General features: G+C 32.6%; 1 protein-coding gene and 1 long non-coding RNA gene across 2 annotated transcripts; both read right to left on the reverse strand.

Moving 5' to 3' along the window:
• Positions 1-9,202: 9,202 nt before the first annotated feature.
• LOC149032743 (uncharacterized) lies at positions 9,203-10,939 on the reverse strand. Its single transcript, XR_016176377.1, has 2 exons — positions 10,265-10,939; positions 9,203-9,878 (listed from the first exon to the last, which is right to left on the reverse strand). It is a non-coding gene; the product is annotated as an uncharacterized LOC149032743 (long non-coding RNA).
• Positions 10,940-13,788: 2,849 nt separating this feature from the next.
• Positions 13,789-17,963, reverse strand: LOC149032744 (fatty acid synthase-like). The gene is made up of 6 exons (XM_089172413.1): positions 17,535-17,963; positions 16,930-17,213; positions 16,449-16,835; positions 14,922-16,372; positions 14,134-14,850; positions 13,789-13,872 (listed from the first exon to the last, which is right to left on the reverse strand). Exons 1-6 carry the CDS (start codon positions 17,885-17,887, stop codon positions 13,789-13,791), a joined length of 3,276 nt encoding a protein of 1,091 aa, XP_089028539.1. The 5' UTR covers positions 17,888-17,963.
• Positions 17,964-27,544: the final 9,581 nt, after the last annotated feature.

Raw genomic sequence — 27,544 nt, forward strand, 5'->3', positions numbered from 1 at the left:
TTTCACTCCTTTCCAGAACCTTTTTTGCCCATCTACTAATGGTTTGTGCACACACCTCCTTGTGTGGTTTTCTAGTAGCTATAAATAATTTCTCGGCATTGGATCTCAAAGTACTAGACTTCTTAATGTAGAAAAGTACGGCTGATGCTACGCAAATCTTTGGATTAGGAGTGAAAAAAGGGAGACAGAGCAACGGCTGATGTTGAAATATTTTCCAGCTTAATACTAGCAATTGTTCGGGCTCTGTGACCCGTACATAATAAAATAAGCATGACTACCTTATGCATAAGGAGACTAAACGAGACTTTTTCTAACGGATAAATGGATTCGAGGTAATTCAGTACCAGAGAAACATCCTACGTAAATTCGTATTTTAGCAATGAAGACCGAATCTTGGCCGAACCTCTCATAAATCTGGAAATCAAAGCAACTTCTCCAATTTTATCCTTGGATATTCAAAAAATAGCGCATCTCAGCGAATTAAGTGAGCCGTATTTGGCGCCCTCATGAAATTTATCAGTCAGAAAATCAAGAACCGATTCAGTATCCGGGTTAAAGGCATCCTTGCCTTTAGTCTTGCAATACTTAAACCAAGGCTTCAGAGCTGAGTTATACTGACTTTCAGTAGATGCTGAGAGAGAAGCCGTTATAATATCAACGGTCTTTGGTGGAATATTCCTCTTTAAGAAGGATTCCCTGATACCATTGCTACAATCAGAGCCAGATGCCTTGCTTTCGGATGTCTTATCGACCTACAAGGAGATATTAACAAATCATTTCTTGGTTTTAGAGTTAATCACTTTATAGTTAGGGACATTAGTAACGGGAACCACGGTTGGCTAGGCCAATCTGGTACTACCGAAATACCTGTAGCCTGCTCCTGTCGAATTTTTGTTAACGATTTTAGAATAAGACAAAATGGAGGAAATGCATACAAGTAAAAGGAACTCCAATTTATAGTAAAAGCATCTATTACATAGGCTTTGGAGTTCGAAAACCAAGAACCAAACTTTTTACATTAGTTATCGTTTTGATTAGCAAAAAGATCTATCTCAGGATAACCAAATTTCTTGATTATAATATCAAAGGCCTGAAAACACAATTCCCATTCAGTGTCCAGATTCTTAATACGCGATAGCAAGTCCGCCTAAACATTATCCCCAGATGCAATGTATGATGCAAAAATAAAGATCTGTCTATCTTGAGTCCATTGCCAAATTTCTCTAGAGAGGTCATTAAATTTTGAGAATCGAACACCCCCCCATTATATTTATGTAGGCAATAACTGTTGTATTATCTACACGTAATAATATTTGACAGCCAAAAAAATGAGAAGCAAGGCTCCCAAGAGCCAACTTAATCGTAAGAAGCTCTTTGAGATTAATGTGAAGGGTCTTCCTTCTGATCCTTACTTCAAAAACCAAAAACGCTATTGACACCATCTGTGGCTTCCCACCCAGAATCCGATACATCAGAAAAAATAGTCACTTCATATTCTATTGATCTTATTTTACCTGCCGAGGTTTTCAGATGTTTGATCCACCAACATAGATCTTGTTTGATAAACTTTGGAATCGAGACTACAGTATGAAAGTTTCTATCATAAATTAATAGGAAAAGAACTTTGAATTGCTCTAGTTTCTTTGTGTACATCCAACCAAATTCGATTGCAGGACAAGTGGCAACTAGTTTTTCTATCAGTCTGGAAAGATCCAAAATGGAGCAGGCTGTTTTATTGAGAAAACTCTGCAAGAGATGTGCGAGATCTTTTCTTTTAGACTCTGGCAATTCGATTGTAATGAATGCTATGTGAATTGCTACTGTGTAATAGGCATCTTTAACATCTGTCATACACATAAAACAATTTGGGAAAATAAGTTTCGTAGCTGTGCGCAGATCTTCCATTTTAAAATACTGGGTATCTATAAACTCATTTAGGTTTTTCAAATTCAGAATGAATCTGTATGAGCCATCCTTTTTTGGAATCAAAAAGAAGGGAGAAAGAAACTGATCTGGGTGTGGTTCACACACTTCGATAGCGTCTATACGTACCAATTTCTGGATAGCAGTATTAAACCTATAAAAATCCTTACTGTCTATCTGAACTTTTGGAGTAGCAAACTGAACAGGCTTTAATTTAAACGGAATTACATAACCTCTGACAACATTTAAGATATGTCTATCCGCCGTTAAATTTTTCCATCTCTGAAAAAAGTATGGAAGTCTACCTGATCTTACATTTATTTCTTCTTTGAGTTGGTCTTCCTGGGTTGGCTGGATCGGTTGAAAAGATGATTCTTGTTCTTGAGAAACTGTCCCTTGCCTCTCTCTTGATTGAGATCTTGATTGTTTGAGAGAGGTTTCCTTTCTTGAGACCGGTTCCATCTGGGAGATGGACCCCACCCCCGCTGGCCCCGATATGAAAAAGGGCTCTTGTAAGAAGAGGAAGTCGTTGGTTTCTGGGTGATCTCCTGTGAGAACTTAGATAATGCTTTTGATTCTTTAACACGTTCAGTGAGATTCGTTGCATACAAATATTCGCCAAACTCAGCTTTTTTCATAACCTCTGCCATTTAAGGTTTTAAATTTGGAATATAAACATTCGCTCTCCTTAACGACGAAATAGCATGATGAGATTGTAACGCCAACTTGGCTGCGTCATTTAGATACTCGACTATACTATATTTGCCGCAATCTTCGAGCATAAGAGTACTTAATGTGGAACCAATAGCCATAAGTGAGGATCTTATAAGATTCAGCAATTTACAAAACTTATCGTCTCTCTTAACGCATCTTGATGAGACCGAAGATTTAACCTCATGGTTCAGTTTTTTAGCTTCAAATTCAGGTATTCACGATTATTTCTTCTGAAGCTCATCTCTCGTTTCCTTCTTTAATCCCTTGTTGACTAACTTGTGCCAGGAAGAAATTAGGGTCTTGTCGATGACTGGCTTATTGTCCTCCACCTCAACGCCATCAATGCCCAACAATTGGAGCACTCCTTGTTCCTTCGGCATTTCTTCTGCCTCCGCCATCGCCTCATTATTCGAGATCTCCTCAATGCTTGAAACAGGCGTCTTATTATCTGTAATAAAATAGCAAACTAAATGACTCCGTATAATGCAACATACAATAATAAAACTTTTGTTATGTGCATCTTTTGTCACGATAGACAGTAAACTTTGCCTAATTAGCAACAAGAAATAAAAAACACGCTGCACTGAAGCACACTGATTCTTTAGACGATTATGTTATAGTGTATTTTTACACTTTGACACAAGATTATGTAATAATCTCAATATATGAGAGCTTATCATTTATCAGTCATAAACAAAGATGCACTAAAGCACTCATAATTGCTAATCAATTATAATCATTGGCTTGAACTCTTATATTAATCTTGAAAACAAGAAACATTAAGGTATGCGTTTTCAAATAACGCTTATACTTGCAGGACTCGTCGTTCACAATAGTACTAAACTAGTACGAAAAAGGGTAAACGTGCGAAAGTGTTACCACACTATGTCTTAGCTGCTCGGCAGTTCGAGACATTAAAAGAAAGAAAGAGCTAGAGCGCTAGGCTTCTCCTAGATGGCGTTTTCTGTATGACGCAATTTTGCTATAAAAGTAAACATTATGAATCTCGACATCACCTTAATTTTACGTTTTATAATGACAGATTATTAATTATTGTTTAATAATAATTCCTGCAATCTATAATTACAAGCAGACCAGTAAACACAATTACATCAAAATGACGTCAAAACGATTTTGCGCTATGTCAGGATTTACGTAAGGTATAAGTCAGATATGAGTCACATGTGACTCATTATTTCACACTTATTGACGTAAGACTTTTACGTAATAAATATGACGTTAAGCTGACCTGACAAAACAAAAGAACAAAAAAGCAATGATGTCATACATATGTCTAGTTGTTGCCGAATTTCTTACTAGTATATGACGTATAATTTTTTTTTCACCCCCGGGATTTGAACTCGGGAACATACGAATTACTGGATGGACATTACTACTGGATGGTGATTTGCCTCACTGAGCCATGCGAAGTTGTATTAATTAACTAATTTCCACACGTATCCAGTAAAAAAGGATAAAAGCTACAATGTAGTGTTAAGAGGGATTCACCCTACAATGAAAACTGATAGGATAATCGAAGAACTCAAGGGGCTTAACCACAAGGTAAGAAGAATCAATAACATAGTCAAATACGACACTAAACAGCAGTTACCATTGTTCTTTATCGAGCTAGAACCCAATAATAATAACAAAGAGATATACAAAATCGTAAGACTACTAAATACGGTTATTTCCTTCGAACCGCCCAGAAAGAAACGAGACATTTCCTCAGTGTTTGCGATGTCAAGCCTATGGTCATACGCGAAACTATTGCTTTAGGATTCCTGCTTGTGTTAAATGTGTTGGTAAACATCTAACCAGCAATTGCCCAGTAGAAGGAAAAATAAAAAATGCAAGGTGCTCCAACTGCCAAGGCAACCATCTCGCTAGCTATAAAGGATGCGTTGTAAGAAAACAACTGCAACAGAAATTATATCCCTCTATTAGACAAAGAAACTATCCGACAGAAACTATCTCGCAAAATCTCAGTTCTAACCTTGACAGTAACAACACAAACAAACAATACATTGCACCGAACAAATGTTATGCCGAAGCATTATCACCGCAAGCTAAATCACCCTACTCAAATCAAAATAACGATCCACACAATGAAATCTCAAAAATAAAACAACTAATCATACAATCAGCTAAAAATACGGAACTTATAACAAGCATGCTCGTTGAGCAAACTAAGCAATTACAGCAACAATCACAACAAATTAACACACTTATACAACTATTAATAAATATGTTAGCTATGATCACTAATAAAAATGGCTAAAGAGCTAAGGATAGCAATCTGGAACGCCAATGGACTCCACTGAAGAACTCAGGAATTAAAAATATTTTTACAAATCAACGAAATAGACGTAATTCTCATCTCAGAAACTCACTTAACAAATAAGTACTTTATAAAGATTCCTCACTATACAGTTTACGACACCAAGCACTCGTCTGGCAAAGGCCACGGCGGTTCAGCAGTAATTATCAAAGATAATATCAAGCATCACTTTCATAGTAACTGGTGCCAGGCAAAATTGCAAGCGACCACAGTAACCATTTTAACTAATAACGGTCCTTTCAAACTCTCTGCTGTCTATTCTCCTCCTAACCACAAGTTAACTTTGGATGACTGCACTGAGTTTCTTAAATCCCTAGAAAATAAATTTCTAGTTGGCGGGGATTATAACGCTAAACATGGTTTATGGGGCTCAAAAAAAATCTTACCCAGAGGAAGAATCCTTGAACAGGTCATACTAAAATTACACCTCAATGTCCTCACTACAGGCAAGCCAAGGTATTGGCCAACTGTATTTGACAAAACACCTAATTTAATAGATTTTGCTGTAATCAAATACTTTTTTCCGAGACACGTCCGTATAATTGCTGCCATTGTCGTATTTTTTAATATTTCTTCGTGAAAATTTAATACAATATTCTTTGAATGTCATACCTTTATGTACCATTGGTTTTAATTTTTAATTTAATTAATTTAACTGTATCGTCACAAAAAATTCACAAAAACATGCCTTTTTTTGTACGAAATAACCTTACCCCCCTCCTCCTTAAACAATATTGTGCGGCGTTATTCCTAGATGTAAAGAAGGCTTTCGATAAGATGTGGCATGAAGGCTTATTATATAAGATTAAACTCAATTTTCCAATCAGATACTATCATTTAATCAAGTCATATCTAGAAGACAGAATATTTATAGTAAAAATTCAAGACAGTACCTCTGATATCTACACAATAGAAGCAGGCGTCCCTCAGGGCAGTGTACTAGGGCCTACCCTATACACTCTTTACACAGCCGATATCCCCACCACACTAAACACTACACTATTCACATTTGCAGACGATACAGCTATACTAACCACACGAAGATCCCGCGATAGCATCTCAGATATTACAAAACCATATTTAGCTCCTTGAAGAGTGGTTAAAAAAATGAAAAATAACAATAAATACGGATAAATAGAACTATATCACCTTCACATTAAGGGCGGGGTAAGGGTTTTCACTTTCGAAAAATCGATTTTTTTTTGGTCTTATCTTATTGTTTAACATTTCAAGAATATGTGCTTAAAATTTTAATCCGATCTAAGCAATATTCTTGAAGTTATTGTTAAATTAGTCTCGGGGCCTTTCACACTCTAACTCTAACAGCTACGGGCGTTCGGAATAGCAGTGCAGCTGTCGAACACTTTATTCATTGCTATTGTCCTAACCCATTATCTAGTTTTAGAAATATTTTATTTAGTAAAGGCAGGTAACTAAAGCCATAAAGATATATTTTATATTTGTATGTATACTATACACTACAATATTTTAAAGCAAGAAACGAGCGTCAGTTTGTCGTTGTACGTTCGACCGTGCGCTTGTCATTTTAGAATTTTCTCAAAAAATTTTCTGTACAAAAATGCCGAAAGTAAGCAAAGTTTCGAGAGAAGACCGACAAAGTGGAAGGATTTATTTGTGTAGATTAAGAAAAAGGTTTAATCCGAATAAAATAATTAAAGATGAGGTTACCACAAAAAGTGCTTCATCGAAGAAAATCAAGCTAAATACCAGTGCAAGTGTACCAGAAGACGTTAAAAAGAGGCTGAAGACATCGACAATGCTGCAGGAAGTGTGCTGTATGGAGCTGGAATCGATGATTCTTTGTAAGTTGGAAAAAAAATTTTTTTCTTCACTTTTTTGCTTCATAAACTTTAAACGCGTTTTTCTCAAAACTACTTTTTCAAAGTCCATGTTCACTGCCATTTAAAAACTACTCGACCGATTCATTTAAAACTTTGTACACATTTTCTACATATAAAATACCTCCCCCCTACGTTTAGTAAAATTTTTTTTTTTACATTAAGGGTGTTTCCCACCCACAAAATAGCGGAAATTTTCGTGGAAAATAACCGTTCACATTTTAGATGGCCACCAAAAATCAGAAAACGTAGGGGGAAAGATTTAATTATAATTTGGCTAAATTTTCATGGTTTTTCATTTTCAGATAATTTCCGGCCGAGTTACAGTGAACACCGCAAATAGTTTTTTTTTTTTAGACACTCTGGGGGAGGCTCTGTTACGGGCTAATGCTTCAATATTTCTGCATGAAAAATTTACAGAACATTGTCAAAACTATGCTCAATAATGTATAGAAGGTTTGAATAAAATTGCTCAATCCATATTTGAGAAAAAAAATCGCAAAAAAAGTGTTTTTTTTACGCTGAAACCCTTGCCCCTCGCTTAAAGAAAAGAGCATCATCTTATATCACACTGAATCATATCGTAATTCGACAAACTAAAGCTGTCACAAACCTGGGATTGCACATGGACTCCAAACTTGCCTGGAAACAATATATAAATAAAAAAATTCAACAAATTAAGCTCAAAAGAAGATATATGTATTGGCTTACCAGCAAGCAATTTAAACTATCACCTGAAAACAAATCGCTACTATATAAGGCAATAATCAAACCCATTTGGACTTGTGGTATACAACACTCAGGTATGGCAGCAAAGAGTCATATTCGAAAACTAGAATCACTGCAATCTATAATCCTTAGAACGATAGTTGATGGTACATACTCCGTGGTACATACGCAATGACGAGTTACGTAGAGATCTAAATATGTTATCGGTTTCTGATGAAATCGCCCGATTATGCGAAAACTACAAGAATAGACTTGATCAATATCCCAATGCTGCTGCAAATGAATCATACTCATCCGATGAACCCAGAAGACTTCATAGGAAACATTTGATAGACCTATTACGTAACACATAAATAGTGCGTTAATTCAACTAATGTACTAGTATAAGTTAATGTAATGTATTAGTATAAATACTAATACATTACATGTACACATATATTTATTGTTTATAATTTTAATCACAAAATTCACTCGTGTTACTTTTTTTTTTTAATAAACAATATATCGTACGTTGCAATTTTCGTTGACACTAATATTATGGTAATCATATGATTCTATCCTACAATTGCTAGTTCGGATTCGGACCACCAGACGGCGTATTTAAATACTTAGTATTAGGGATCCTGTAGGAGGGATGCGCCATGTACATTGCTGGGGGACCGGAACTCGATTTTGCGCGCGAATGATTCAAACATTGAAATAATTGTGAAATAATGAATTGCATCAAATACAGAAAAAAAAGAACTATATTTAATGATAATTAAAAATTTATATTAAAATAGAATAGGTTACACGAAAAAATTATTATAAATTCAAGCGGTCCCCCAAAATTTTCAGCCAATGGCACATGAGCTGAATATGAATGGCGCATCCCTCCTACAGGATCCCTACTCAGTATCCCAATGGGTAAACTCCACCAATTCACGCTGGGTGTTTACCCTGTTAACCACTTGATCTACACGCTAACTTCACGGTGGTGGTTCATTGCGCTACGCACGAAGGATAGATACCAGGAGTCCGAACATAATGTTGAAAGAACGGTATCAATTTAGGAGACAAGATATTTTGCCGGTAGGGCGCGCTACTTTTCACAGAGTACTCGTTTAAATACTTACGCGGGAAGTCTTGTTGTTATTGACAGCTCTGAAAAAAAATATTTTGAGAAACGTGGAATTAAATAAAAGTTTAAGGAAATTTTTAGAAACCTCTAACGTTTTCAACTCAGCAATATCGAGAAGTTTAAGAGATAATCTGCAAAGTTAAAAAAATCTGATATTAATAAATCATAATACAAAAATCAGTAGGCACTAAACCATTTTGTTTCAAAAAAAATAGACTTATGCGAAGAAAAATTTTAAGAAATTGAGTTCATAGTTCATTTTTAATTTTTAATCTTTCGAGATTAATTATTTAATTATTCGAGAATATATATATATATATATATATATATATATATATATATATATATAATTCATTAAATCATAATATTATATATATTAAGTATTTAATATATAATATTAAATCATATATATTAAACTAGGGTGCCCCGGCCACGCGTTGCTGTGGCTTTTTTTGAGGTGAAAACTTTTTCAAAATCAGATCGATTTAAAAATCGTTAAATGAAAGAACGTAAAACTGATAAAACAAAGATAATTTATTAATTAATAAAATTCATTATATAATTTTTTATTCTATATATTAATTAATAAATGAAAGTCTATATATAAAAATCAGTGTCACAATTTATTTGTCTATTAATAATTCTGAAACTGCTTATCTTATCTTATTGAAATTTGTTTTATTACATGCGTTTTTTTCCAACTTAGCACCTAGCATAATTTCAAAACACCAAACATCCATTTCTTTAATTCATTGTACTTAATAACATCAATTAATCTATTATATATTTACATATCGCAATAATATGATAATCACTAATCATAATAACACTAAAAGAAACATTATAAATCTGTAAGTTTTATGGATTGTACGATGTTTTTCCGTTCGTATTTTAGCACGAAAGTCATAGCTTCCTTTTTATATTCTTGCATGTAACGTGGACTGCCTATGTACGATTATGGTAGAATGACTGAATTACCAATTTCTGCGGTTTCGGCGTTGTTTACAATAGTCCCACGCAAGTGATTGTATTCTTCCGCACGCAGTTTCTGTTGATTAAATCGTAAGTATCATAGTCATTCGCTCCCTATCTTCACGTACATGTCTACTATGAATTGTTGGCAAAGTTCACGAAATCGTAGAATGATTTTGTCCTGACCGCGTCTAATCATCAACCGATACGCATAGTAATCCTTCGAGCAAAACATACATAAATAGAATTAATGAAATTATTTAATGATGAAAAATGTTAAAAGTATAATTAGGGCCAGGATTTTTGCCGCAGTTTTGAAATGATTAGTTTTAATTTATGAAATTATAACAAAAATATAAGTTTTATGGAAAAATTTTTCAAACAAAAGTAAAAAATTAAATTTTATGAAAACATTGTCTCTTATAATTTTTTCATACAACCAATATTTCCATTGACATTTCAAAATAAAGATTCATAATGATTGATTTTTTGGAAACTATGATCATCTTAATTGTTCAATTACATTTTTTTAATAAAGTTAAATTAAAATTACATTTTTATAAGATCAACAACATTTTCGATATAAATAAAAAAAAGTATACTTACAACACAAAATCCGTTGTTATTGGAAGCTCGTGTCACGTGTTGAGTACTTTTGAGGTTATAAAATCACTTGATTAACTAATCGTGCAAAATACACTCAAAATTGATAATTTAATTATTATTGATAAAATAGGAATGATTAAAAGTTAATAGGAGAGTTACACTGAGATAGCAAAATAATAATTGTCAACGTTACTACTACACTTGATGCATAAACAATAATGATGGCCGACAACTGTGTAGGGAGTGAGAAAGAAAGGAGACCGGCTTCGTTCTCATCCCTACTCCGTGCTGTTTACTGGGTCAGAAGTGACACCTATAGACATCTGGCGGGGATAATAATAACTAAATAAATGACGATTGATCAGTTTTCGACCGGAGAGGAAAAATGATTAAATTACTAAAATGGCTATTAAAAAATAAGGGTTGATCGTAGAAGGGTGAAAATTGAGGATTGTATGTATTTTTGTATGTTGTATCATAAAAAAATAGAAATTACAAATTTTGTCTAAAAAATGAAAAAAAAAGTTTAGGGGTGGACTACCCCTAACATTTAGGGGGATGAAAAATAGATGTCGGCCGATTCTCATAGATACCGGATAAGCACAAAAAATTTCATCAAAATCGGTCAAGCCGTTTCGGAGGAGTATGGGAACGAAAACTGTGACACGAGATTTTTATATATATATAGAAGATAGATAGATAGATATAGATAGATATAGATAGATAGATAGATAGATATAGATAGATAGATATAGATAGATAGATAGATAGATATAGATAGATAGATAGATATAGATAGATAGATAGATAGATAGATATAGATAGATATAGATAGATAGATATATATATGTAGGGAAAACACTTATTATGTATCCAGCTAAGGATATCTGAATTCCCCGCGTAGCCGGTACCACTTGAAAAGTACAGAAAACAAACACCTTTTATTTAACAAGTTAATAAATTACAATCCGTTTAAAACTATTCACACACAACAATAAGATAAACTCCCTCCGCTGTTTTTTATAAACTCTTAAACACTAAACCGCACGCAACGTATCGCTATTAAACTAAAACGCTAAACTGCTCGTATCGTATCGTCACTCACTGCACACTTTCACACTTATTCATTCTCAAAATCGCTCGTTTAATTTCTCTCAAATTCAACTTATTTCTATCGCTTAATCACACTTCTTTATCGCACGTATCCTTCTATCTTTTTCGTCACAACAACCACTCGCAACTTTAGATATTTAGGATCGATCATAAACCAGACGAGCGAAATTAACGAAGAGCTTAAGAAAAGAATCAATTTAGGCAATGCATGCTTTTATTCGGTTAATAAATTACTCAGCTCGCGGTTGCTGTCTAGGCGATTAAAAATCAGGATATACAGAACGATCATCCTGCCGGTAGTCCTTTATGATAGTGAATCGTGGTCGCTTACGTTACGGAACGAAAAGATATTTAGGGTTTTCGAAAACAAAGTTTTTCGTAAAATCTTCGGTGCAAAACGCGATGAGGAAACAGGAGAATGGAGAAAACTCCATAACGTTGAAGTACATCGATTGTACAACAAACCGGACATTATCAACGTCATAGAATCACGCCGATTAAGATGGGCTGGTCACACGGCACGCATGGGGGAGGATCGAACGGTACACAAAATATTGGTCGGTATACCAAACGGGAAAAGACCACTAGATAGACCGAGACGTAGATGGGAGGATAATATTAGAAGGGACCTGAAAGAAATAGGATACGAAGACCGTGAATGGAAGGATCGCGCTTAGGGACGGGAACAATGGCGGGATTTGGTATTTGCGGCAATGAACTTTCGAGTTCCTAATGCCAGTTAAGAATAATAATAATCACCGCGTTTCATTTTTTCAAATCACACACATTCTTAAGAAGTTTTCACTTCCAAAATATTATATTCTTTGATATTTGATGATTTTAGTTACGCGAAAAATGGGCTTTGTACATTCCCATCCTTTTAAAAAAGTAAGTTCCTATTTTACTTACTAGTCGATTTGGGTAGTAGTTGATATTTAACTTATCGACCAATCTATAGATAATTTCTAGTAAAGTAAATTTTATTTATAATTTAAAGTTATTTTTATCTTAACATTCCCACCACCGTATTTTACGGTATAAATATGATATACAGATAACCCTTCTATAACACGGTAGATATGTTCCTAGATAATGCCGTGTTGTGTGAAACCGTGTTGTATGAGGCCAAGAACCATTACAGAAATGGGGGTTACAAAAAGAGATTAGAAATACTTTTCGCAGCACTGTATTTTTAAAACGGCAAGAATTGCTGCGACTGTAGAAGTGCAGTGTTGTACAAAGGTTTTTTTTAAAGGAAATCGTGTTATAGGATGCCGTGTTATAGAAGGTCTACCTGTACACACAAGGTACTTATGCTAATTTAATAATTAATATTTTTATGTAATATATATATTAGGGTGGGTAGAAAAAATCAATTATTTTTTTTTACAAGTGCCACGGAAAAATGGGTTCCTAGACACCTTAAAAGAATTCTCACCCAATATGAGCTCTTAATTTTAATAGGAAGATCCTCCGCATCACAGTTTTTTATTTTTTTTTCAGTTCAATAGATTAAAATTCATATCTCATTATTTATTAATTGTACAGAAAAATGTTTATGACGAATTTTGTAGGAAATTTAATGCTCTACAAAAAAGGTATCTTATATTTTTTCTGTAAACCTCACCATTTGAATGATATTGAAGATTGAAATTTGATGATTTTTAGACAAATTTCATTTTTGTTTATGAATTTTATAACTCGACAATAAATGACTATTAAAAAATGCGCAATACAAATTTTGTTAGGAAATTAACTGCTTTATAAAAATGGTGTTTTATGTTTTGGCGATTAAACTAAGCGTTCAAAAGATATTCAGAGACAGAAATCAGTACACATGAAAGTTTGATGATGAATATCTTTTGAACGCTTAGTTTAATCGCCAAAACATAAAACACCATTTTTATAGAGCAGTTAATTTCCTAACAAAATTTGTATTGCGCATTTTTTAATAGTCATTTATTGTCGAGTTATAAAATTCATAAACAAAAATGAAATTTGTCTAAAAATCATCAAATTTCAATCTTCAATATCATTCAAATGGTGAGGTTTACAGAAAAAATATAAGATACCTTTTTTGTAGAGCATTAAATTTCCTACAAAATTCTTCCAGAACATTTTTCTGTACAATCAATTAATGATGAGGTATGAATTTTATTCTATTGCACTAAGAAAAAAATAAAAAACTGCGATGCGGAGGATCTTCCTATTAAAATTACGGGCTCATATTTGGAGAGAATTGTTTTAAGGTGTCTAGCAACCCATTTTTCCGTGGCACTTGTAAAAAAAAATAATTGATTTTTTTGACCCACCCTAATATATATAAATAATCGAAGAATAATTGAAGCAATGTTAAGTGTATATATACTAAACATTACTTCAAATATTATTCGATTATTCTCATAGAATTTTTATGCGTCTATATAGTCCGCACTGTACAAATATTCCTCGAACCGACGCATTTGATGTTTTTCATCCTCTTCGATTATATCATCCTAAGTAATATTAAACATAATCATAAATAAGATAATAAAACTTTTATATATACAGGTTTTGATTCACTTCAAATTCACCATTTTGCAAATCAAGTTTTTTTTGCTATAGAAATGTTTTATTAAAGGAAATAAAAAAGAAATGAAATAAGTAAATCATAAGCATCGTTTTTGATTACATTGAATTAGTCTGATTTGCAAAACGGATGAATTTCAAATGCATAACCTGAAAATAATAATAATATTAATAAAAAAATGAATAACCTCATCGATAGTTTCCAGATCGATTATATCGTCACAATTATCTTTTGTTTGATGGTGAACAGCTATTACTGTTGCATCTGTGCTGAGTAAAGCACTTAGTCGTTGTAAAAGTGATGACATTTTGATATAATATGTATTATTCTTCGATCGAGTGTCCGTAGGTGTATTTGGAATTAAATTAGGTAGTAGAATAAATAATCCATGAAGCCCAGATTCTTTTCTTTGATAGCATAATTTTTTTACAATGGGATCTCTTAAATCATCTTGCTGAAAATCAAGTGAGGAGAAAATGAAGAATTTGACATTCGTCAAACAAAGGTTTCTACTTTCTTTATCGAGAACTTTGGTGATTTTGGAATACTCCAGTGAACTAATAGAGGAATCCATCGTCGTTCTCTGCAAATCGAAAATAGCTTCGATTCCAGAAAGAGAAGCAGCTTCTTTAAGCAAATTGTTGAAACTCGTTGTATCAACTTCGTCGCGAACAACAACCGTTGCTCCACTATCGCGCCATTTAAGGATCCACTTTTCACGATCTTGGATTGACTTATTAGAAACTAAGAACAATTTGTTAACTCCTTGCTCAATCATCCAGTCAATCAGTATTTTACCAAAAGTATTGAAACATTCAACGACGAAGTAACATTTGTCATTACTGAAATAATATTGAGGGATCAAATTGAAAACATTTTTTTCTTCTTCTATATTTACCAGGACCTGCAAAAAAATACATTATTCATAACATTATTCGTTCATTTTTCAAACGAACTTAATAAATAATCAATTACTTTTCCATAACGTTGACAAGCCTCTATGTTTGTTTCTTCCGTTGTTCCATGAAGATTAATTCTTCGTGATACAATTGGTTTTATTGTACCCGCTTGCAGAGCTTTTCTCATTAATTCCGCTATTTTTCTTATCCTTTTTTGTGGCAACTTAAAAAGGTTTTGTAAGCAGTAGCTGTGCATACTTATGAATCGCAAAAATTGATTTAGTGGTATCGGTTTGTAATAAATCTCTTTAGAATCGTAAATCATTACCGAATATTTTCTATCTTTAACAATTTCCAAACAAGATTCCATATCGTTCAAGGTAGAATAGTTAGCAATTACTAAATCTAACCCTTCGTTGTTCGTAATTTTCTTAATATAAATTCTATATTCTTTAACATTAATAATATGAGATTGTGGTAAACGTGATTTCATCGATTCAATGATTCGTTTTTCTTCTTCCGTTTCGTAAGTAGTATAAACATCCAAGTCATACGATAAAGATAAATTGATAAGAGCTTGTCCTACGTCGCTAGCACCGTAATGTATTAATACAGTTTTTATTTGATCAGATCCATACCTATCCAAATGCAAAATACAGAATGCTGCAAAATAAGCTTGGGGAATTGTTGCAGCTTCTTCGAAGCTCAAAGTGTCTGGAATAATCCAAGTTAAATCTGGATGAGATAAAATTTCATTACTTATGGTGAAACTATCAACTAGTCCCATTACTCTACGACCTTGTTCGTTTGTTCCTGAATATTCTGTCACAGATATCTGTGATGTTAAACTGAGGTTATTTTTTAAGCAGTTCTCGTAAATATTTAAGTCGAATGAAGCATACTTTACTTTAACGACACTTTCATTTTTTTCTTTAATCAATGGTAACTCTTCCATCCATTCTAATGAACCTGATAAATCCATTTTCGCTTGCCAACGCGAAGAGTAACTAGACGATTTCATTGGTAATTGGGTCCATTTGTACGTGCCCCATACGCCGTTGGGCAACAATACGTTTTCACGAAGATTTAATTTTATTTGCGATTTATAGAATTCACTTTGAAGCGAGAATTTTGGTGCTGTTGAGTCTTGTAGATCGAAAATTTGAAGTTTCTTATTATACCCTGGTTCTCGTTTTATAGCTTCAAGTATCTCAAATACATCATTTTGGATAATAGTGTTAACCAAAAATATCACATTATCATATTTAGAATCTCGTAAACAGATCGTTAGCTGATCGATACAATTTTCTTGGTTTTTAACGACAACTGTTTTTTTTAATTTTTCTCCTTCTTTTAAAATGATGTCGTCAATATCCGTTTTCTTTATATTCTGAATAAATTTAAGTTCATTCACGACTGTTTCCCAAGCCCTGTAGTCGACTACTATTTCTATCAAATTGATCCCAGTCATAGTTATTCCTGGACAAGCTATCGTGTTTATCACTTTATCAAACTTCACTGGTAATGCTAGAAAAAAAGAAAAGTCTTGAATATTTAGATAATTAAGCATAATTAATTAATACACTTGGAAGGACAACTTTACCGTTGTTACTTTGTATTTGTTCCTTTAGTTGTTCCACGTCGATAATGAGTTTTTCTATCTTAGTAGGAATCAAAATATTTTTATTATTTCCCCCAATGTTGATGATATGTACTTGAATTAATCCTTCTAATAATAAACTCCAATCATTGTTACATTCGAGTGTACCATTGGAACATGATCTAGAAAGTCTCCTGATAATATTGTAAGATTCTCCATACTTGTAACCACGTAAAAGAAGATTCGAGTAAATATCTTCTTTAGATAAAATTTCTTTCTCTTCTTTTTGTAAAATGATATCAGAAATATCTTTTCTCTGAGTTTCTGTTAAGCCTATTATTCCAGAAGCTATTAATTCTTCATTGGTGCTTATTTCAAATTTTCCCGTACCTAAGGAATATACATTATTTTAAATAATTTTTATTTTTGAAAATATTCTTTAACGAAATCTTCTATAACTAAATAATATAACTGCAATTTTTACCTCCAAATATCATAACCCTAAAATTTATTTTGCCGTTTCTAGGTGCTTTTAGTAATTTATTGCGAATAACAATATTCCGGAGCGTTAAAGATTTGTCAGTCTTATTTAATATTAAATTTGAGTACATATTCGTAATTAGCTTCAAATAGACAGCTGGGGATATGATCACATCATCTTTAATTTGAAAATCTCGTAAAAATTTGTATTCGTCTGATTTCAAATTCAAGGTAAACAAACGTTCTCCAATTCGTTGCTTCGTAAGAGTCATAGATAAGCTCACGTACCTATCAAATGAATGGAAGAATGTATTTATTTGCAAGATGCGTTTGGGGTATTTGGTCTACCGCGGAAGGCACTGTCCGTATTTAAAATAAAATAAAATGGTAAATTGTTCATGATTTAAAAAATTAATTAATTTGGTTGCTTTTGAGCTCTTGCCAACATGGTGGCAATTTGTATATTCCATTTTATGAAATGGGGCCTTACCACTTATGACGAAAAATTGAACTTATGTTTGTTTTGAACGAACAGAATTTTCCGGTAGACCTAATATTTAATAGGAACTAAAGTAAGTATTTAATATTAACAAAAACATATATACTAACCAATCGGCACTATGTTCCCATTTGAAATGAGAAGAAATTGATGGGGTTCCTCTAGAAACGGGATATGAAATTTTTGGATAAAGCTTTCCTGGCGTTATGGGATATCCTAAATTATAAAGTTTTCCTAACGTGGACAAAATGAAAGTTGTATTGTCCGTGTGATTCCGTTTTGTTAATGATAAATTAATGATATCGCTGTGCAATGATGATCTCAAAATTGCCTGTAATAATCCGTGAGGAGAAATTTCAATGGTTACAGCATTATTTGGTATCATTTTTAATACTTCTTCGAATAAAACAGAATTAAGGAGATTATTCGTATGATATTCCGCTGAGGAAAAACGAGCTTTCATTAAATCCCATTCGTTTTTTGGAACAGACGTGCTTATCCAACGTTTACTGAGTTTTTTTGGTCGAGAGATAACTTTCTGTAAGTATTCCAACAATTTTGGACCAGCTGGGGCAATATAACGACTATGGGGTAAGCAATATTATTAGTTGGCACGGTTTTAGCAAATATTCCTTTACTCTACAAACAAAAATTGTTAATGAATGATATTCTTTAAAGTTTATATTATTCATTATCTATTATCTATTTAATTAATAAATAAGCATTACCTTTAATTGTTTGACAAAAGCATTTACGGATTCGGTAGGTCCACTTATGGTAGAACTTCCAGGACCATTATGACAAGCAACGTCGATGTCTTTGGGACAAAGATGTCTTACTTGTTGGTAACCAAGACCGATTGCAGCCATCGTTCCATGTATTAGTTTACTTTCTACAGAAGCCAAACCTCGAGAGAGAGCACATAAAATCATTTCCTCAGCTGTAAAGCAACCATCCGCGTAAGAACAACCCAGCTCACCGACGGAATGTCCAATCATATAATTTGGTTGCACACCAACGGCGTATAAAATATCGACCAAACCAATCTACATAATAATTATAAAAAATAAGCTTAAACAATAAACAAAATATAAAAGATAATATCCATACAAATAAAATTACTTGTATAGCTGCGATTCCCAAAAAACAATTGATCATATTGTCAAATATTTCTGGATCTTTGTCACATATAATATGCACAATATCGTAACCTCGAGGTTTTAAAACTACATCACATTTTTTCATTGCTTCGGCAAATACTGGTATCTTCATCAACGATTCACCTAAAATCGCAACAATTTTTTTTTATACACAATCTAACACCTTATTTCTATATATATATATATATATATATATATATATATATATATATATATATATATATATATATATATATATATATATATATTCTATCAAAATACCCATTCCAGTCCATTGAGATCCCATGCCTGAAAAGACGAACCAGATTGGACGAACCACATTATCTTTAATCAACTCTATCGATTGTTCTGAATTGGCTTCTTCCGATTCTGGAATTATTATATATCCAGAATAAAGAGAATGCGTAAATGGTTTCTTGGTAATTTCATTTATTAATTGAGCCAGTTCGTCATCTCCTTTATTTTGCTGCAACTAAAGGCATACATGCGATATAAATATAATCTAGTCAGTAATTGATAAATTCGTAAATCTGCAAAATACTTACAACGTTAAAGATTGATGATATCATTTCTTGATCTCTACAAGAAATTACAAAAAGTCTAGGCATATTATTTGATCTAAGGTCTCTTTTCTTTTTTCCTTTGGAATGACGCTTTAGAATAATGTGAGAAAAAGAACCATTTAAAGAAGCTGTGTTCACTGCAGCATAATCGCCGTCCACCCAAGGTGTTGGTTTTGTAACAACTTTTACTCGTCCATCTTGAAGGCATTTCGCATCTTTCGGAGGTTCGTCGTAATGAAGATTCGGAGGTATAGTTCCCGTCTCCATAGCAATTAGTACCTACAAATTGATACTATGAAATAATAGTAGTAGTGGTACCTACAAATTAAACACCAATTACACTTGAGTCAAGAATAATTTACCTTTATGACAGAATTTAGTACATTCGTGTTTATTGTATGACCAATGTTTGATTTGATTGATCCTATTAAGAGTAGATTTGATGGATTTCGATCTTTCCCATAAATTGAATCTATCGCTTTCAGTTCTTCGCGATCCATTGATTTGATCGCTGTTCCATCGGCTTCGATATAATTTATATCGGTCGGTTTCAAACCGCAACGTGTTAAAGTTTGCTTCATTATTTCAGCTTGGAATTCTGCTGTAGGATATAGGCAAGTGTTTCTTGGAACATTATCACCGTACATTGTAAGGGCATTAACAATCTCGGCGTAAATCCGCCTTGCATTTTTAGCTCTTTGAAGAAAAATCGCTCCTATCGACTCGCTTCTTGTGAATCCACTAGCTTTCTCGTCAAAAGATCTATTCACTCCGTCGGGTGACAACAAGCCTGTAAAATTGTCTTTCTTTTATTTCTTTTAACAAAAGTTTTTATCATTTTCAAATGATAATTGTATTCTTTGATTTTACCTAAGTTTGACAAGTGGTACGATAATTGTGGATGTAATATTGTGATTCCAGTACTGATGATCGCGTAATCACAACTTTTAGCCTTCAAAGCTTCGTATGCTCTTTGTATAGCCACTCCAGAAGATGAACAAAATGAATCCATAGTACAGCTTGAGCCAATAAAATTCGAACAAAAGGAAATTCGGTTTGATATCATAGCGCGGCAGCATCCAGTAAGATTCAGTCCACTTTGCTATGATAATAATGACAAATATGAAAATAATGACGAATTATTTATTTGATTACCTTTTAATTACCTCTATTTTTTCGTAGAACAGAGCTTTATCTGACTCGCATAAAGTCAATGCTCCGTAAACATTCGTTTTCGTATTCCGTAACTCGACGGGATTTATTCCAGCGTCAGTGATCGCTTCAAACGTTACTTCGGTGGCCAATCTTACTGCCGGGTCAATAAGATGTGCCTGTTTTACACTGATTCCAAAACAAAAATTATCAAATTTTGTTACTTTTGACATCGTCCCAATACGCGCTGGAACTCTGGCATCGTCTAACAAATAATCATATATTCAATGCATCAATATTATCGATAATCTTCATATTTAATAACTTTAACCTGTTAACCGGGCGGGACGTATAAATACGCCAAACATATTGCTTAAAAAGTTCCCTTTTTTTTACTTGATTTGTCATTCAGACCATTGATTTTTGCTTTAACAAAATCAATCATTACATGTATTTATTAATTATTATAAATATATATATATATATTAGGGTGGGTCAAAAAAATGACTTTTTTTTTTCAAGTGCCACGCAAAAATGGGTTCCTAGACACCTTAAAAGAATTCTCACCTAATATGAGCTCTTAATTTTAATAGGAAGATCCTCCGCATCGCAGTTTTTTATTTTTTTTCAGTTCAATAGATTAAAATTCATATCTCATTATTTATTGATTGTACAGAAAAATGTTCATGACGAATTTTGTAGGAAATTTAATGCTCTACAAAAAAGGTATCTCATACTTTTTCTGTAAACCTCACCATTTGAATGATATTGAAGATTGAAATTTGATGATTTTTAGACAAATTTCATTTTTGTTTATGAATTTTATAACTCAACAATAAATGACTATTAAAAAATGCGCAATACAAATTTTGTTAGGAAATTAACTGCTTTATAAAAATGGTGTTTTATGTTTTGGCGATTAAACTAAGCGTTCAAAAGATATTCATCATCAAACTTTCATGTGTACTGATTTCTGTCTCTGAATATCTTTTGAACGCTTAGTTTAATCGCCAAAACATAAAACACCATTTTTATAAAGCAGTTAATTTCCTAACAAAATTTGTATTGCGCATTTTTTAATAGTCATTTATTGTCGAGTTATAAAATTCATAAACAAAAATGAAATTTGTCTAAAAATCATCAAATTTCAATCTTCAATATCATTCAAATGGTGAGGTTTACAGAAAAAATATAAGATACCTTTTTTGTAGAGCATTAAATTTCCTACAAAATTCGTCATAAACATTTTTCTGTACAATCAATAAATAATGAGATATGAATTTTAATCTATTGAACTGAAAAAAAAATAAAAAACTGTGATGCGGAGGATCTTCCTATTAAAATTAAGAGCTCATATTGGGTGAGAATTCTTTAAGGTGTCTAGGAACCCATTTTTCCGTGGCACTTGTAAAAAAAATAATTGATTTTTTTGACCCACCCTAATATATATATTACATAAAAATATTAAAGTAGAAAAGTAGAAAAATTTAAAAGTAGAAAGAAGGTCTGAAAGGAAGAAAAACCCGATAGATCGATATAGAAGTCCTGTAACCAATTGTATTTACGTAAATTATGTAAGCGCTGATAATCCTGAAAATTATAATGAAGCAACAGCTTCAAATGAGAGCGAACATTGGCAAGGGGCTATGGATAAAGAGATTAATTGTTTAAAGAAAAATAAAACATGGAAAATAGTTGAAAAACCGAAAGATTAAAGAGCATTAGATTTAAAGTGGGTTTATACAAAAAAGGGAGATAATAAATTTAAAGGAAGAATTTTGTAGTAAGAGAGTTTCAGCAAAAGGAAATAATTGATAATACTTATTCACCGGTCGCAAGAACTCAAGCATTAAAAATCTTATTAAATTACTGTGTGCAAAAAGATGTAAAAATTGATCAAATGGATGTAGAGTCTGCGTTTCTTAATGGAAGAGTAAAATCTGAAGTTTATGTTAAGCAACCTCAAGGTTATAACGATAATTCAGGAAGAGTATTAAAATGAGAAAAGAAAAGGCTCTGTACGGACTACGCGAAAGTCCACGCGCATGGTATGGATGATAAATGATAAATACTTGATTGAATTAGGTTTTGAGAAAAGTAAAATTGATTATTGTTTATATTTCATGAAAATTAAAAATGAAGAAGTCTATCTAATTATTTTCGTTGATGATCTATTAATTTGCAGGAAATATCAAAATTTGATGGATGATATCAAAAAGAAATTCTCCGTAAAATTTAAAATGAAAGATATGGGCAAAATTAAAACTTATTTAGGAGTAAATATTAATTATAAGTGTAATGAGAGTGTTATGACTTTAGTTCAAAGGGATTATATTGAATCATTAGCAAGAATATACCAGATTGAAAATGCAAAATTATATACGACTCCAATGGAACAAAACCTAATATGTGAACCTGCCTTATCAGATAGCAACAGATGATATAAAATACAGAAATTTAATTGAAGCACTCTTGTACATAAGCTCAAGTACTAGACCAGATATATTGTTGAAAATATTAGTACATGTTATATTGTACGAGCGTAGCTATAGTATAGATGGTTAATATACACATACATATTTGTTCTCCCCACTCTACTGTATGTGAGAACTGGGTAAGCAAGCGGCGCTACTGGTGGGGACTCTCTCGCTGACTCGCGTGCAGTATGGTTATACTTATACCTTAGTGATATATATATATATATATAGTGTGGATTAAATAAATTCTCTTTGTCAACTTTAATTGTTACTCCTTATCCATTTTTTCTCAACATGGTAGCAGTCCGTGGTTCTTCTAAAATGGTCTGAAAAATCTTCGAGGGATTCAAGAGCACGAAGGAACGCTCAAAAAGGAAAGGAGTCATGTAGAAGAGACGGGACAAAGAGAAGAAGCCGAACACGAAGGAACGTTAGAGAAGCTTTTGAACACGAAGGAACGTTCAAAGCAAGAAGACAAAATGGCCGGAAAATGTGATAGTACAATTCCAGTATTTGATGGAGAGGATTACAGCATGTGGAAAAAGAGGATAAGTATGTATTTGAAATTGAAAAGATGTGATGAAGTAATCACAAGAGAAAAGTGTACTGCAGACAAAGAAGATGAGTGGCATGAGAAAGATTTAAATGCAATAAATCACATATACAGTGCAATCTCAAATAAGCAGTTAGAATTTGTGTGTGAAGAAGAAACTGCGTACAAGATAATAAAGAATTTAGATAAAATGTATTTGAAGGAGTCAACAGCGTTACAAATTGTGCGCAGAAACAGATAGGAAAAACTAAGACTGGAAAATTATGGAGAGTCCACAGAATTTTTTAATGAATTTGAAAAGACGGTTAACGAATTGATGAAAAGCGCAGGCGCGAGTTTAACAGAAAAGAAGTTAAACTATATGCTCAACACATTGCCAGAATCGTACAGTTACATAGGAGATTTAATAGATACACTGAAAGAAGAAGATCAAACGTAGTGACCAAGGAAAAAGTAAATCTAACATGCTTGTTGCAAATAAAAAAGGAGCATGTTACAAATGCAACAAAAAAGGACATTTTGCACGTAAATGTTAAGTTAGCGGCCAAGCAAGACACAACGGTGGAACATGGCGAGTTGCAACCAGTGATCCCAGTTGATGACCTTTTTCCGCAGGGAGAAAGACTTGTTCGTACAGAGATCGTACACAGATCGTGGTGGTGGTGATGGTAATGGTACGGGTGGTGGTGGTAGGGGTGGTGCTGCACCTTTCCTAAATTTTGGATCGTACAAGGCCTCAAATTATCGTACGCGTACGATTATTATCGTACGAATGGGATCGCTGGTTGAAACACGTGGCCGTGGCAGAGGCAGAGGCAGAAATGGAAAAGGCAACTTCGGGAGATGACGCGAAAACGCCCGAGGACAGCCGACGACCAGAACGAGTCAGCAGAGCAGCGAAGGCGCGAACGCTTGGACAGCAACGACGAATTCAAAACACGGCGTAGAAGTAAATAAAGTAGGTAATTGCGAAATTCAGTGGCTGCTCGATAGTGGTTATTCAGACCACATAATTAATAATAAAAATTACTTTGAAAAATCTGTAATGTTAAAAGAACCGGTAAATATTTATCTTGGAAATAATAGATCGATTAAAGCGACAAAAGTTGGATGTGTAGTTAGTTATTTTGAAGCGTTTGGTAATAAGAATGAAGTTAATATGAGGAATGTATTTTTCGCTAAAGATATGAATGCAAATTTGATTAGTTACGGGAAGCTAATGGAAAACAATAAAATTGTTTCTGAAGGAAAAATAACTAAAATAATTGATCAAAATAACAAATTAACAACCGTCGCAATGAATGAGAATAAAATACTATGATTAAAAAGCACATTAATTTACAACTCTTTCTCTTATTTAACCTTTCAACGTAAATTTGAAATAAATTCTGTTAGATACGCTAATCAAAATAATATAAGTCAAAAGGAAAGATGGCATAGGATACTGGGATACGTAAACTTTAAGTATTTAGGTATATTAAGTAAACAACAATTGTTAACGGGCATTCCGAGTGAACTTGAAACAGAGTTTATGAAATGCAAAACGTGTATAGAAAACAAAACGCACAATTTACTTTTTGAAAATAATAGAACTAGAGCAAAAGAGATTCTAGAAATAGTTCATACGGATTTATACGGTCCATTTAAAACTCCGAGATTTAATGGATAGAAGTATTTTCTATCGTGTATTGATGATTACAGTAGAATCGCTAAAGTTTATTGCATTAAAACTAAAGATGAAGTTTTTAATTGCTTAGTTAGATATATTAACGAATGTGAAAATATAACAGGAAAAAGAGTAAAATATTTTGAGATGCAATAATGGAACGGAATATGTGAATATAAACGTATTGATAAATTCACCGAACAAAAAGGAATTATTTTAAATAAATGATTCAATCGAACAATAATGGATATGGCGCGTTGTTTACTAACAAAGGCTGAAGTTTATAAAAGTTTTTGGCCCGAAATTATTTGCGCAGCAACTTATTTGAAGAATAGAACTCTAGCGAATACGTTTGAAAAGAAAACACCTTACGAAATATTTTTCAAGAAAAGGCCAAATGTTAAACATTTACATTTATACGGTAGTAAAGTTTTTGTTAGGGTGCCGGAACAAAAACGAATATCTAAATGGGATAGAAAGACAGACGTAGGAATTTTGTTAGGATATAGTGATGTAGGTTACAGGGTACTTATAAATAATAAAATAATTGTTGCGAGACATGTTGATGTAATAGAGAAAAATGTAAAATGTATAGGCATCGATGAAAGTGAGAATGAGTCTAGTAATACACTTCCTTCTACCTCGACTCTCGAGTCAAGTAAAGAAAGTGAAAAAGATCTGGATAGTGATTATGATGATAATGTTTTTGAAAGCGCTGATGAGTCTGAAGAACGAAAAACTTCGCGTAGATCTATACGTGAAAGAAAAAGTACTGTAAGATATCCAGAACCAAAAACTTACAATATTTTAGTGCATTTTAGTAAAATTGATACGCCACATACATTTAAGGAGGCGATGAATAGTGTAGAGAATAAAAATTGGAAAAAAGCAATGGATCAAGAAATAAAATGTATTAAGGAGTAACACCACTATAGAATTTTCAATAAATCGATTTTTTTTTTAGCTTAAAGTGTGCACTTTAGACATTTAAAAACAATATGCACATGGTCCCGAAGCAAACAAAAAATTGTTAACATGGCGAAATCTTATTTTTACGAAGCGCCTCAAAGCGCCTTGAATAGTGATAACAAAACTTTAAACGCGTTTTTCTCGAAACTTTTATTCGAAAATTTTTAAAACTGGGCGGACTAAGAACTCGAGCATCATTTAACTGATTGACTTGAAATTTTGAAGACAGTTTGATAGTTGTATTTTCTACAGAAGTATATATCCGATTTTTAATTGAATGTAAACTTTTAATTTTATAAACAATTTTCTACATTTTTTTCGTCGAAAAGTCGATTTTTTTATTCAAAGTTGCGCCATTTTTATAAAATTTGACTTAGGGAAAAATTCGTATGTACTTCTCAAGATAATAGTACATAGATCAAGAATTTTTTTTGATTTTTATTCTAGGTCTTATAGTTGTCCAGGTATGAGTCCGCCCATTTTAGCAAAAAAAGAAAAAACAGGGTTTTGTTCAGTCATGAATACTGACGCCATTTTCTATCTAAAATCAATAAAAATATTTGTTTACATAGTTTAATATAAGATTAACCAACCCTCAAAAAAGAAATTTTATTCCTCATTTAGTTTTTGCAAAAAAAAATTCCCAAAAAAAGGCTTTTTTCAGGCTCTATAGTGGTGTTACCCCTAATAAAAATAAAACTTGCTTGATGTAAAATGGATCTATACAATAAAGGCGGATGATGTATACAAAGCCCGATTAGTTGTAAGGGGTTTTCAACAAACTGATGTACTTGATGACATATACTCTCCGATTGCTAAAAATCAAACGTTAAAAATATTATTTTTTTATTGTTGCCGAAATAGCTTAATTATTGAACAAATGAATGTCGAGACAGTTTTTTTGAATGGAGTAGTAACTACGGAGGTATATATCAATCAACCTAAAGGTTATGAAGATGGGTCCAATAAAGTACATAGATTATCTAAAGCGTTGTATGGTTTGAGAGAAAGTCTTAGAGACTGGTATGAGTGTTTTGATGAGTATATTACAAGTATAGGATTTTAGAGAAATAATGTAGATCTGTGTTTATACTCTCTTGGAAAAGGTGAAATTTACTTACTGTTATATGTAGATGATATATTAATATGTGGAAAGGACAAAAGAAAAATACGGGATGTAAAGAAAAATTTAGCAAATAGATTTAGAATGAAAGATTTAGGTGAGATAAAAAAGTACAAAGTATGAAACTAAATCAAACAAAGTACATCTAGTCATTAACAAATAAATATAAATTAGAAAACAGTAAACTATATAATACTCCGATGGAAACAAATTTAAAAATTGAAAAGGCTGAAGAAAGCGAATCAGATATAAAGTATAGAAATTTAATCGGTGTATTATTATATATAAGTTTAGGCACACGGCCCAATATAAATTATAGTTTAAATTATTTAAGCAGATTTCAGAACTGTTATAATGATACTCATTGGAAATATGCTTTGCGAGTCTTAAAATATTTGTATTCAACGAGAGATTTGAATTTAAGGTATAAAAGAAATAAAAATTGTGATATAGTAGA

This window comes from Polistes dominula, unplaced genomic scaffold, assembly GCF_049000335.1.
Source record: "Polistes dominula isolate Pdom_NZ unplaced genomic scaffold, Pdom_raw_medaka contig_73, whole genome shotgun sequence".
Taxonomy (NCBI): domain Eukaryota; kingdom Metazoa; phylum Arthropoda; class Insecta; order Hymenoptera; family Vespidae; genus Polistes; species Polistes dominula.